Source organism: Lepidochelys olivacea (genome assembly GCF_965140295.1).
Source record: "Lepidochelys olivacea isolate rLepOli2 genome assembly, chromosome: 11".
Lineage (NCBI taxonomy): Eukaryota > Metazoa > Chordata > Testudines > Cheloniidae > Lepidochelys > Lepidochelys olivacea.
Genome location: NC_140421.1, coordinates 56,599,791 through 56,611,438, shown reverse-complemented (window position 1 = coordinate 56,611,438; position 11,648 = coordinate 56,599,791). Strand labels below are relative to the sequence as shown.

Genomic DNA, 11,648 nt, shown 5'->3' with positions numbered 1-11,648 from the left:
CTAGATTTGCTGCTAGTTTTTTACTGATTTTTTTGTTCGCTGACTAGTTCCTGAGAGGGTTTGATATTTCCCTGAATGTGTAGGGCCAATGTCAGAGGTGACATGACAATGTAAATTTCAGTGAATTGGTATGAGGGCAGGTGGGAGCTACCTGTGGTGGGGGCAAAAGCTTAGGAGGAGACATAGAAATGTGGTGAATAAAAGGTAAAAGAAAGAGCATCCACCGAGCTGCTGGTGGTTTTTCCAGTCCCAGCCTCACCTTTCCTCCCACTCAGCCCAAGTTACACCACCGTCCTGTGTCCTAGCAATGAATGCTGTCACACCAGCGGCAGCATCACCTCTGGCAGTGGGGCAGCTTCCTGCCTGGGGCCAGTAACTCCCAGCCCCTGGGGCAGAGCTGATGCTAAACGGTTGCACTGCACACCTAGGTTCACAGCCGGGGCTGCAATGGGCCTTTCGCTCCGTGCTCTCTGCTCCCTCTCGCGTGCCTCCATTTCCCCATCACCCCTCTGGCCCCCCCTCCCTCGCCCTTAGGGCTTCCCCTCGCGTGCCTTCCAAAGTGAGTGGCTGCTTGGGCCCTTCCCTCTGTGGGGGAGTTCCTGCCAATCAGCGAGGGAAGGCCCCGCCCACAGCCGGCGCTGATTGGCTCCACACTGGGTCCGCGGGGCGGGGCGGGGCTGGGGGGGGCCGCGCCGCCGGGTTGCGCTTTTCAAACGCCAACTGTGCGGGCTGCGGTTGGGGCGCCGGGCAGAGCCGAGCGCGAGGGCGGCGCCGTCTGTTTGTGGGGGCGCGTGAGAAGCGGGGTGCTTCGCGGTGAGTGCCCGGGGGACCCTGGCCCCTTGCGCGGATGGGACGCCCCGAGAGAGGCGCCTCCAGGCTGCCCCCGGGGTACGTCCCCGAGCGCCACCGAGCCGGGTGGCACCTTCCTCCTTCAGCGACTGGGGGAGCCCCCGCGGCGTAGGGTGGGGGCGGGCACAGCCGGAGCGTCGCCAAGCCCGGGGCGAGCGGCGCCCAGCCCTGTCACCCTGCCGGCGGGTGGCAGCCGCCCAGGGAACCGGCGGCAGAACGCCCGGGGCGCTGGGACTCTCGCCGTCGGCTCCGTGGCTGGCAGGGGGGCAGCCGGGCGGGCCGTTCTCCCACGCACGCTGCCCCCTCAGTGCCCCTCGCCCTCCCAGCGGCGCGCCCCGGGCCCGCAGCGGGCTCAGCCGTAGCGCTCGGCGAGCCGGCCTGAAGGAAGAACCTCTCTGGGGCCGAGCGCCGGCCTCTGTAACGCGTTAGGTGCCTCTCCTGGTAGGCCGTTGTCAGAGCTGGGGAGGGCTGCGCCGCCGGCGAGTGAAGCCCTAGGTACGAAGGGGGGCGTTCGGGGCGGGGGGGGGTTGTTGGGGTTAAGCCCTGTTAATTTTCAGTATTTAAGAGAGGTTGCCCAAACTAACTTACTCGGGAAGGCTGGAGGAGTTCCCACGTCCTTCGTTCCGTCCTTCCCACCCAGTGTAAAAATACTCCCGTGTTTTTAACTTTGTTCTGTTACTGGCACGTGAAGTGGGCAACACAGGCCCTAACATAAAGGGTGAAACAAAACTTAGCAGAGGATGGAGCTTGGTGGGAGGCAGGGTTAATGACTTCACCATCTGTGAAGCTTTCTGTAACCATACTTCCCTACAGGACTCCACAGCAGCGAGAGAAGCTCTTGCTTGTGTGAGTTCTGGACATCATTTTAAGGCTATGGGCGCTGTGGGTCCTACTTCTTACACCCTTGAGAATGCACTCAGACCTCTCTTCTAATTCTAGACAAACCATTTCATATGCTGTCCTGATGTAGTTCACAAATGCCTCTGTTCTTCTCTGCTGAAACTACAGCTTCACAGCTCCAGAGTATAGTTTGTTTTTTTAAAAAATGTCTTTCTTTTGTTTTAGTTGGATAAATGACACTTTATTGTATTTTCTCAGGTTTTTTACCTACTCCCACAACTCATGCTTGAAATATGTCTAACACTGTAGCAAAAAAATGAAATGCTTGAACCTTTATGTTTTCTAATGTTTTATTACTCTGAATTTTTCTTTTTGAAGACATTAAATGTATATGAATTTGAAATTTTCTTTACTTAACTGCCTTTGTTTCCAGTGGAGTTTAAAAAACTAGGGAGCCTGATCCTGTGAACACATTGCATATTTGTCCTGCCTTGAGTGCAGGGCACTGGACAAGGTGGCCTATTGAGGTCCTACACTTCTCTGACTTTTGTGATTGCACAGATCTGCTTTGGGCCATCATGTGGCATCTCTCTTTTCTTGTACCAATATCATGTGATGATATTTAGCATTATTCTGCTGCCTATTTTTTTAAATTTAGTTTGTGTTTCCCCACTGGCTCTTCAGAAGCAGAGCACAAGATGCTTTTGGTCTTACATAAACAATGGCATGCTTTTTTCCCCTTCATATTCTCAAGTAACTGCTATTTTTTTTTTAAAGCTGCATTTGTTATCTAATCATAACAGTGTAAAAGGAGTGCCAACTTTGGCACAATTTAATTTTTAAAAATTATTTAATCCTAAAGAGATTCACAAAACTATAGATATGTCTCTACAATTTATAAAATTCTAGTGAAAAAAGTAGTTTTAAAACAAGCACACACTGCAAGTTTGAAAGCCAAACAATGCAGTAATAAGAACCTAAAAGTAAAACTACATTTTGCTCCATTTGGGCTATTAAAGGTACACCCAGTATAACTAGTGACCAATTGGATTTTCAACATTATTTCACTTTCATAATCTAAGTTGCTATTACTAAAATGGGTAAATAAAGGCTTGTTTATAACGTAACTTTTGAAGTTGTCCTTTAATATGTTATGTTTGGCCTAAATTGTGTTCCCTTTATATTTTAATTAAAAAACTTGTCAAAACTTTGAAACCCTTATACAGTCTTCTTCGAAAAATCCACAAACTGGATTTAATGAGTGTTATTTCTTATAGCCAATAAGTACATGAGTCAAAGTAGTTCCATTCTGAATGTATAAATTCAGAGAACTGGTGATTTCACAGTATTGGTGTGCATGTGTTAGATATGAATGATAACTGGAGGAAGGAAACAATACTTCTTTTGTTGTTTCCCTCCTCCACCCCCAAATTGGAAGATAAACTGCTGACACTGAAGTTGTTTAATCATCTATTCATAGAAATGTAATTCTGGAAGAAATCTCAAGAGGTTATCTAATCCAGCCCTCCTCACTGAAGCAGGACCAAATGGGCTCAGATCATCCCTGATAGGTGTTTGTCTAATATGTTGTTAAAAACTCCAGTGATGGGGATTCCACAACCTCATTTGGTAACCTATTCCAGTACTAAGCTATCCTGATAGTTAGAAAAAATTTTCCTTCTACGTAACCTACATCTTCCTTGCTGTAGATTAAGCCCATTACTTTTTGTACTACCTTCAGTGGACATTAAGAACAGCTGATGACTGTCCTCTTTATAACAGCCCTTAACACACTTTAAGACTGTTATCAGGTACCCGCTCAGTCTTTTATCAAGACTAAAACATTCCCAGTTTTTTAAGCTTTCCTCATAGGTCAGGTTTTCTAAAGTTTTTATCATTTTGTTGATCTCCTCTGGACTCTCCAATTTGTTCCCATCTTTCTTAAAGTGTGATGCCTATAAGAAGACACAGTAGTCAAGCTGAGGCCTCTACAGTACTGAACAGAGCAGGACAATTACCTCCCCTGTCTTACACATGACACTCCAGTTAATATACCCCAGGATGTTAGGGGGTGTGTGGTTTTTTTGTTTTTTTTGTTTTTTTGCAGCTGCATCATTCAATTTGTGATCCATTATTACCCCCAGACTGTTTTTAGCAATACTACCATCTCGCCAGTTACTCCCCATTTTGTAGTGGTGCATTGGATTTTTTTCCTTTTCAAGTGTATCACTTTGCACATATCTGCATTGAATTTCATCTTGTAGATTGCAGAATAATTCTCCAGTTTATCAAGGTCATTTTGATTTCTAATCCTTTTCATCAAAGGGCTTGCAACTCCTCCCAGCTTGGTGTCATCCACAATTTTTTTTAAGCATACTCTCTACCCCATTATCTGAGTCATTAATGAAAATATTGAATAGTACTGGTCTCAAGGCAGACCCCTTCAAGACTCCACTAGATACGATTGAACTTTCAAAAATAGTATAAATTTCTATTGATTTACATTTTTAACTGTTCAAAATCATGTTTTAACTTCACTCTTTTTGTTGTTGTTTGCTGTTGTCCCTAAGTAACCCTGTTATGTTCAGATTTGCATCACGCTTACCATATGACATGAAAGATCACTACTTGCTGTTCTGAGACTTCGGCATAACTGTGTGAGGCTGTATCTTTCAACAAGCAGGGAATCATTGGGAAACTTATTCTTTTAGTGCAGCCTGAATATCTCAAATGCCGTCATTTCAATAACCTTGATGTCTCTATAAAAGACTTCTACATTTAAAGTAAGCCCTGAGTACTGCAATTGGATCTATGTGGCTGACCCCTTTTGCCTTTCGTGGTAGGCCCCTCAGGTGGAAGGGCAGCCTGTGCAGACTTGATTGCAGTATCAGGATTTACATGTTCAACTTAAATTTTTGTTTTAACTGTTAAAAACCAAACTTTAAGATATTCAGAGTAGCATAGGAACTGGTTTGCAATGACTCCTCAAACTATGTCAAAGACTCTTATTGCATGCATTTATAGTGCTTCACGTGATTTAGAACATATTTTCCCCTGAAATAGGCTGGATGTTTCAGTCTTTAAATTTTAGGAAGGGCAGTTTGAAGGATGGGTTATAAAAAAAAAAAAGGGGGGGGGGAATGGGGTTGAGTGCTGGCTGCCTCATTCTCTTTCAACTGCAGTAGCAAAGAGACCAGAAATCTTACCAGGTTCATGGACCCAGGTTTGTTAGAATGGAGTGTTCCCAGTGATACATCAGCCTTAGTTTAGTTAGGTTTTAATTAGCTAGCTCTCTATATTTCTTGTTGTTTTTTTGTCTAAGGCTATTAGTGCCCTGGCATAAGTACTTGGTTCTGACACATTGGAATTGGAGACAGAGAAACCAGAGTTTAAGGTGTGCCTCTTACTTGCTGGTTCTTCCTACTTTGGATGCACATATGCATCATCTGGCCTGCTTGGGTTGGTGTGGGGGAAGGTCATCTAATTTCCTGTTGTTTCATATGCAACACCTTTGACTCTGGGACCAGAAAGGAGCATCAGAATCTCTTGCAACCTATGCTGTAGTAGCAACCATTAGTTAAACGTTCCAGGTCTGAAAATGCAGGTGTCTGTAAGTGCTGGAAGACCAGCCTCAGCTCTGATCCCCAGGTTAAAAAGTCTGGCAAGGTTTCAGAACAGTTGTTAGACTCCCTGGCTTGGGGAAAATCTAAGAAGCTGGTCACTGTGAATTGGTGGAGATTGGCTGTGGCAGAGCATAAAAGCTTGGCCTCACGTGTCGGTATCTGATGAAAGAGCCAGTCCTTGAGAGCATAGCCTTAATGTTCCAGCACTTCTGGATTTGCATATTGAAGTGAAAAGCAAACCTATGCAGAAGTCAGAGCTACAGCAGAGGGTGACATTGAGGGCCAGGGCCATATTATGGAACCATACCCTGCCCCAGATTCAAGGCCATCAGTTCAGTGCCCAAAACCTCATTTTAAGTTGCTTGCAGCTTCTTTGGAGCCATTGATTTTACTGGAACCATAGTTACTGTGATGGCTCAGGTTCATTGCATCAAGCCATTGGATAATCCTCATTTGAATCTGCCCCTCATGCAGCACTGGATATGTAGTACTCGGTGCTTTATTTTTTTTTAAGGAAAGAACAATAATGCAGGTGCCAAGCTGGTTTCTTCTTTTCCTTTTCCAAGAAAGAAAATGGAAAAAACTTATGTGGATAACCGATTTCCCTAGTGACATAAATCTCACCAGAGAAGTTGGAACTTCCCCCTACTGGTTTTCCAGGAAAAAACCTACTGGTTTTCCAGGAAATGTTTTACCCCTTTGAGCTGTTTGCTTAATCAAGTCATTGTTCTCACCATTGGAAGCCCTCTCAATCTATGCTTTGATCTGGAATTGAGCCACAATCAGCCTGATAGCTTTCCTTGCCTTTCCGCTTCCAGAGAATGGATCAGGGATCCTCCAGAGTAGCATGAAGACTCTTGGTTCCAACCTTCCAAACCATGGTATCACCCTCTTTCATCCAAGGAATTTTGATAAGAAATTCCTTGCTGGGTACTGACATGACTGAGAGGTACCCCGATGGTGAGATTTCTAAGGCACATAGTATGGAAGTGTAGGACAAGGCCCAAAGATTACTTTGAATGTAGCTATGGCCTACACAAACACAGGCTATGAAAATTGCAGTACTGGGTTATAATCTACTGGGTTTTATAGGCAGCTAATGGAAATAATGTTGGCGGGTGTATCTTAAACTTGTATAGCAGTATATTACCAAGGTAACAGAGCTGAGATGCTACATGCACATCAGTAGGTTTTAAATGACCTCACCTAATTATAAGAACATAGCTAGTAACTCATAAGCCTGGGAAGGTGTGCAGATTTATTCCCTGGTTTAATGTTGTATATTAAAGGATTACCACAACTCTTAATAATGAGAACTTATTTTATGAAACTCTTATACAAAATATTCCTCTGCTTTCCTGTTTTCTTTGCTATTTTGATAGACATGGTAAGAACAGAGAGGACATTTTAGATGCTGTACTAACAAATGTGTCACAAACAGTTTTTATATGGCCATAGCTCAGCCTGTTATCCATTGACTTCAGTTCATAAGTGGTCCTTATTCTTATTGGTTAAAATGTTTTTTTCTAAGAAATGTGAAAAACCATTCATATTTCAAAGGTGTTAAAGCAGCTGTTTTTGATGACATAGCTTTATGAGATGACTTTTCCTGCTGTGCAGCAGTGGGATTTTTGTAGTATTGGTCATATTTAAATGCGTATTTTGCTTTGACAGGTGAAAATAGATAACCAGCAGAAGAGAGAAGACCTTGTGTTAATTATGTCCAGGAGAAAGTCGGAGAGCAAAAGCCTTTTAGGCTTGTTGTCCACATCTCTTCAGACACAAATCAAGATGGATAATTTTTACAATTTTTACATGCTTGATCCTAAAGAGCTAGGAAGGTAAGAACATTTATTTTACATAATGGTTTTGGGGGGAAAGGGATGTAACTTCACATGGAAAAGAAATCCGAGCTGCAGTGGGATATTTGTTGAAAGAGTAATATAGTCCCAGCCTGTGTTGTTTTTTCTAGTAGACTTCACAAGGTGGAGCATGTGGAAGAAATGAAGTGCATTTCTTCCTCTGTTCATATCCCCAGACCAGTGGAAAGGTCTATGTGGGGTCTAGGGGAAGATGCAATATAGATGGCTTGTCTGCCCTTTCCACACAAGTGTATGTAGATTTGTGTGTACAGGATCTCCTCTACATGTGTGTCAGGGAGCATGATTCTTTTCTTCTATACACATACTTCAGAAAGATGCTGAAGTAGTCATAATCTAAATAAGACATGGAAAAATTTCAAAAGGTGGATAGTATGAGGAGTAATTATAAGGAAGGGTGGAAGGCAGCATTTCCCAAAGTTTTGAAAGCTGAGTCCCACCTTCAACCCTACCATTTCATGGTGTTAAAGGGCTACCCAAAATGTACAATCACTTGAAGTAGACTGTCTAGCTCTTCATTGTATGATACTACTTCTCCTTTCATACATTTTGTGTAGTAGTGAAATACTGGAATCTCAAACAAACATAGCTCACCAGTTACTCTGATCATAGTTTCCAAGATTTTTTTGCAATCCCATTATCTAGAGCCTTACTCTTTTAAATGCAAGCTGAAAATCTGGAGAACAAAGCGAGAGGCCTGTTTGCCCCCTTTCTCTGTCCTCCCCCGCTAGTCTTTGCCGACGCTCTGAGGAAGCATTGATGTATAGATTGCTTGAAGAAATTGATTTTAAAGAGTAGGGAAGGACACCTTGGTCTGTTCTGGGGGTTGGGAGCAGCATGCTAGGAGGCACAAAGCCAAGTGTAGGAAGGACATGAAAGGAGGAGTTCGGAGAGGAGAATGGGAAATATCTGGAAATAAGAGTGGAGATGTAGAATGTCAGGTTTCGTAGGCAAGGAAGTGCTATGGTGTTATGGTAAGGGCCACGTAGCCACGGAAGGGATTCTAAGGATAGGGTGATGTGCTTGGAGCAGAGGAAGTGTGTGATGCCAGTAGTCCTGTTTTAGACAGATTGGAGTGGAGAGATGGAGAAGGCTGCACTATTCATTGTATGTGACAAAGGTGTTAACAAGGGGGACAGTGAAGAAATGACATATTCTGCAGGAAGTCTTTAGCAAAATGTTTCTACTTCACATGTCAGGTGTGAAATAGTACATTCATGTATATCTTATGAAACTTCATTAAATGAATCTCTGCATACCCTGTGTGCATGGTGGTGGTTTACCAGGGATAATCTTAACTATCCATTTCTTTATTTCACTGTTAAAATGTAATGAATTTCCTGCGTTTCTACAGATACTTTTCAATTAAAAAAAAAAAATCTTTCCTTGAACTTACTGATATATTGTGTCTTAACTCATCTTACAGGTTTTTTTTTCTTAATTAGCACAAGTTTAAATGTATGGTGCATTGCAAATCAAAAGCAATAACTTTTATGAGTAAAAACTCTTGTATCATCTGTTCATGAAATACTATCACTGACTTTTCAAAACTAGTGTTCACTCTAAGTCAGAGGTGGGCAAACTTTTGGCCCAAGGGCCACATCAGGGTGCGAAACTGTATGGAGGGCCGGGTAGAGAAGGCTCTGTCCCCCAAACAGCCTGGCCCCTGCCCCCTGACTGCCCCGACCTATCTACACCCCTGCCCCCTGACAGGCCCCTGGGACTCCCATACCCTATCCAACTCCCCCTGTTCCCTGACCACCCCAGAACCTCTGCCCCATCCAACCACCCCCTGCTCCCTGACTGCCCCCTGGACTCCCTACCCAACCCTCCCACAGCTGTGTGCTGCCCCCTTACCATACCGCTCAGAGCGGCAGGAGTTCGCAGCCCTGCTGCCTGCGTGGCGGCATGGCTGTGAGGAAGGGGGAAAAGCGGGGGAGGGGCTGGGGGTGAGCCTCCAGGGCCAGGAGCTCAGGGACCAGGCAGGACGATCCCGTGGGCTGGGTGTGGCCTGTGGGCCATAGTTTGCCCACCTCTGCTCTAAGTGAAAGGAAGATGTTCAGGAAATTAGCAGGAAAGATCTGACTGTTTACATGAAACTGTGTGCATTCTTCAATAAAGAGCTTATACTTGGACTTTGCTGGTGTTGCCTGTCTCTCTGCGGTCAGACAACGAACCGTGCTGTCTGGGGTTCGAGTCCCCGACAAAACTTAAATGGTTCCTCTTTTTTTTTTTAAATTTAAGTTGTGGTTGGTAGGGTCAGACAAATAAAATATAAGCTTTTGGTGCGTATCTTCAAATTTTATTATATGTTATAGAATTCAATTGATTCATGTTAAACAACAGATTATTGCAAAGCATTTTCACAGCTGGGAAAGCAGTTACCCATTTCAAATTATCTCTCATAAGAGGGTGTGCATGTCAGGTTAAGAGCATACCTCTACCTCTTTCTTTTAACTAATTCATTTGTTGACAGTTTCATGATATGCACCCCTATCTGTCTGCACATTGTGTGTGGCTTTGGTTTTTTTAAAGCAACATTTTGTTCTTCGTTATTTTACTATCTGGTCTGTTGCAAGATAGTGAGGAAGTATCTAGTCAATATTTTTAACAATAAATACTAGAAATTTGTGGAATTTTACCCCATTTCATAATTCATCAGATTTTATACTAATTGGAAGGTGTATTTAATATTACCTGCAAATGGAAACTGTTTTGTTGAACAGCATGGACATATTTTGTGTAGTGAGTTTGATTCAGACTTCAACAGGGGCCTCAGTCCAGAATCCAGTTTTGCACATGACCTTTTCAAGCACTATCTTTTGTGTGCATAGGTGATAGAATTTACATGTCGAAAGACATCACCTACACACTCAGTGATGTATATGAACAAATGGAGGTAACTCTGAAAATATACAGTATGGTGATCTTTGTATATAAAACTATAGAAATGTTTTTCATATTTACACCATTTGAAATTTTTCATTTTATTTCAAGTGGTGTAATTTTAATTTTATCTTAAGTTCTTAAAGGTTCATGCTGTTTTTTGTCTAATTCTGAAAATACTTCATAATTGTGGAACTAGGCACTTTTGGAAATGTCCTTGTGATCATAAACCTTGCTTTTTCAAGAGTTTGTAACTTGGCTTAGGGAGTACATTTTTTTCTAATTTTCTAAAAGGTCAGCTTGGTTTTTAGAAACAGTATGTGGCTTTCTTCTAAAAACTTATCTTTACCAAAACATATTTTTGCTTCTATACTTAAACAGTTGTCAAGGAAATGAAACGGAATGCTTTGTCTCTGTACTATATTCAAGAAGGGGAGTGATGTCTAGCAGCTAAAAAATAGGACTGAGTGACAAGATTACGGGATTGTATTTCTGGTTTTATCATTGACTTTCTGCATGAACCTGGGCAAGTCTCTTGCTTTTCCATGCCTGAGTTTAGCCGTCTAAAAGTTCATCTTGTAACTCCGCTTTCCAGTTTGTTTTTAAAATAGACAAATAAAACATGTAAGAATTGATTTTTGTAAAAATGGACAAAAGCTGAAACTTCTGTTTGCAATCTTGAGAATTGTTTATGGAGGGAATTTGTGGACCTTGAAAATCTCCTACACTTAATGGGAGCTTCTTCCCAATAAGGCACACTTTTAGTGAAACCTTAATATAAATCAAGGGAGGCTATCTGTAATTCCCAGAAATTACTTAATCCTAAATTAGAAATAAATTGTCTAAAAATAAACATGACAAATAAAAGAAACTTTTATAACTATTAAGCTGTGTCACAGGAAGGGGAGTGAATCTTAAATGTGTGTGCAGCACTTTGAGATCTTGGCATCGAATGCCCTACATATGCAAAAAAAAATTTAGTGCACATTTAATTTAAAAGAAACAGTACACTAGCCAGGGTTCTCAAACTATTGAGATGTGGTCCAACCTGTGGAAGAGATTCTTTTGTGGATTACCTCCCTTTTTGTTCCCGATTGCATAATATCCCTGTAGTAACAACAATTGCTTATGTGGAAAAATAACTAATTTTAGTTCTTTACTGCAACCTGATTGCATATGAACCTTCATTTTTGATTAAATATTGTATTACCATGGTTTCCTGTCTGAGAATGTTTTAATCCATAAACATTGAAGAAATGCAGTAAAAGTTTCCTAGATGCCTGAAAGAACCTGCCATTTGGTTTTGTAGCTCACAGTGAAACCATGCTATATAGGTGCTGTCTAACTACTTTTTTTGAACATGTAATTCTCTTTGGAGAATAATGTACTAGAAAAATATTAACATATCTTCAGGACCCAAAAAAAGTGGTCTTTGGATCTTGAAAGCTTGTCTTTTTCACCAGCAGAAGTTGGCTCAATAATCTATTAGCTCACCTACCTTGTTGCTCTTATATCCTGGGACCATCATAGCTACAACAACACTGCAAACAGCTATTTATCTTAAGTATTT

General features: G+C 42.2%; 1 protein-coding gene across 1 annotated transcript in view; it reads left to right on the top strand.

Annotated features, from left to right (window-relative positions):
• Positions 1 to 727: 727 nt before the first annotated feature.
• The window catches only part of STK17B (serine/threonine kinase 17b), a 28,164-nt gene continuing 17,243 nt past the window's right edge, over positions 728 to 11,648 (top strand). Inside the window, exons 1-2 of the mRNA XM_084643148.1 lie at positions 728 to 813; positions 6,987 to 7,153. Of these exons, the coding sequence (XP_084499274.1) occupies positions 7,032 to 7,153 (122 nt within the window). The 5' untranslated portion in view covers positions 728 to 813; positions 6,987 to 7,031. The remainder of the gene's footprint in view (positions 814 to 6,986; positions 7,154 to 11,648) is intronic.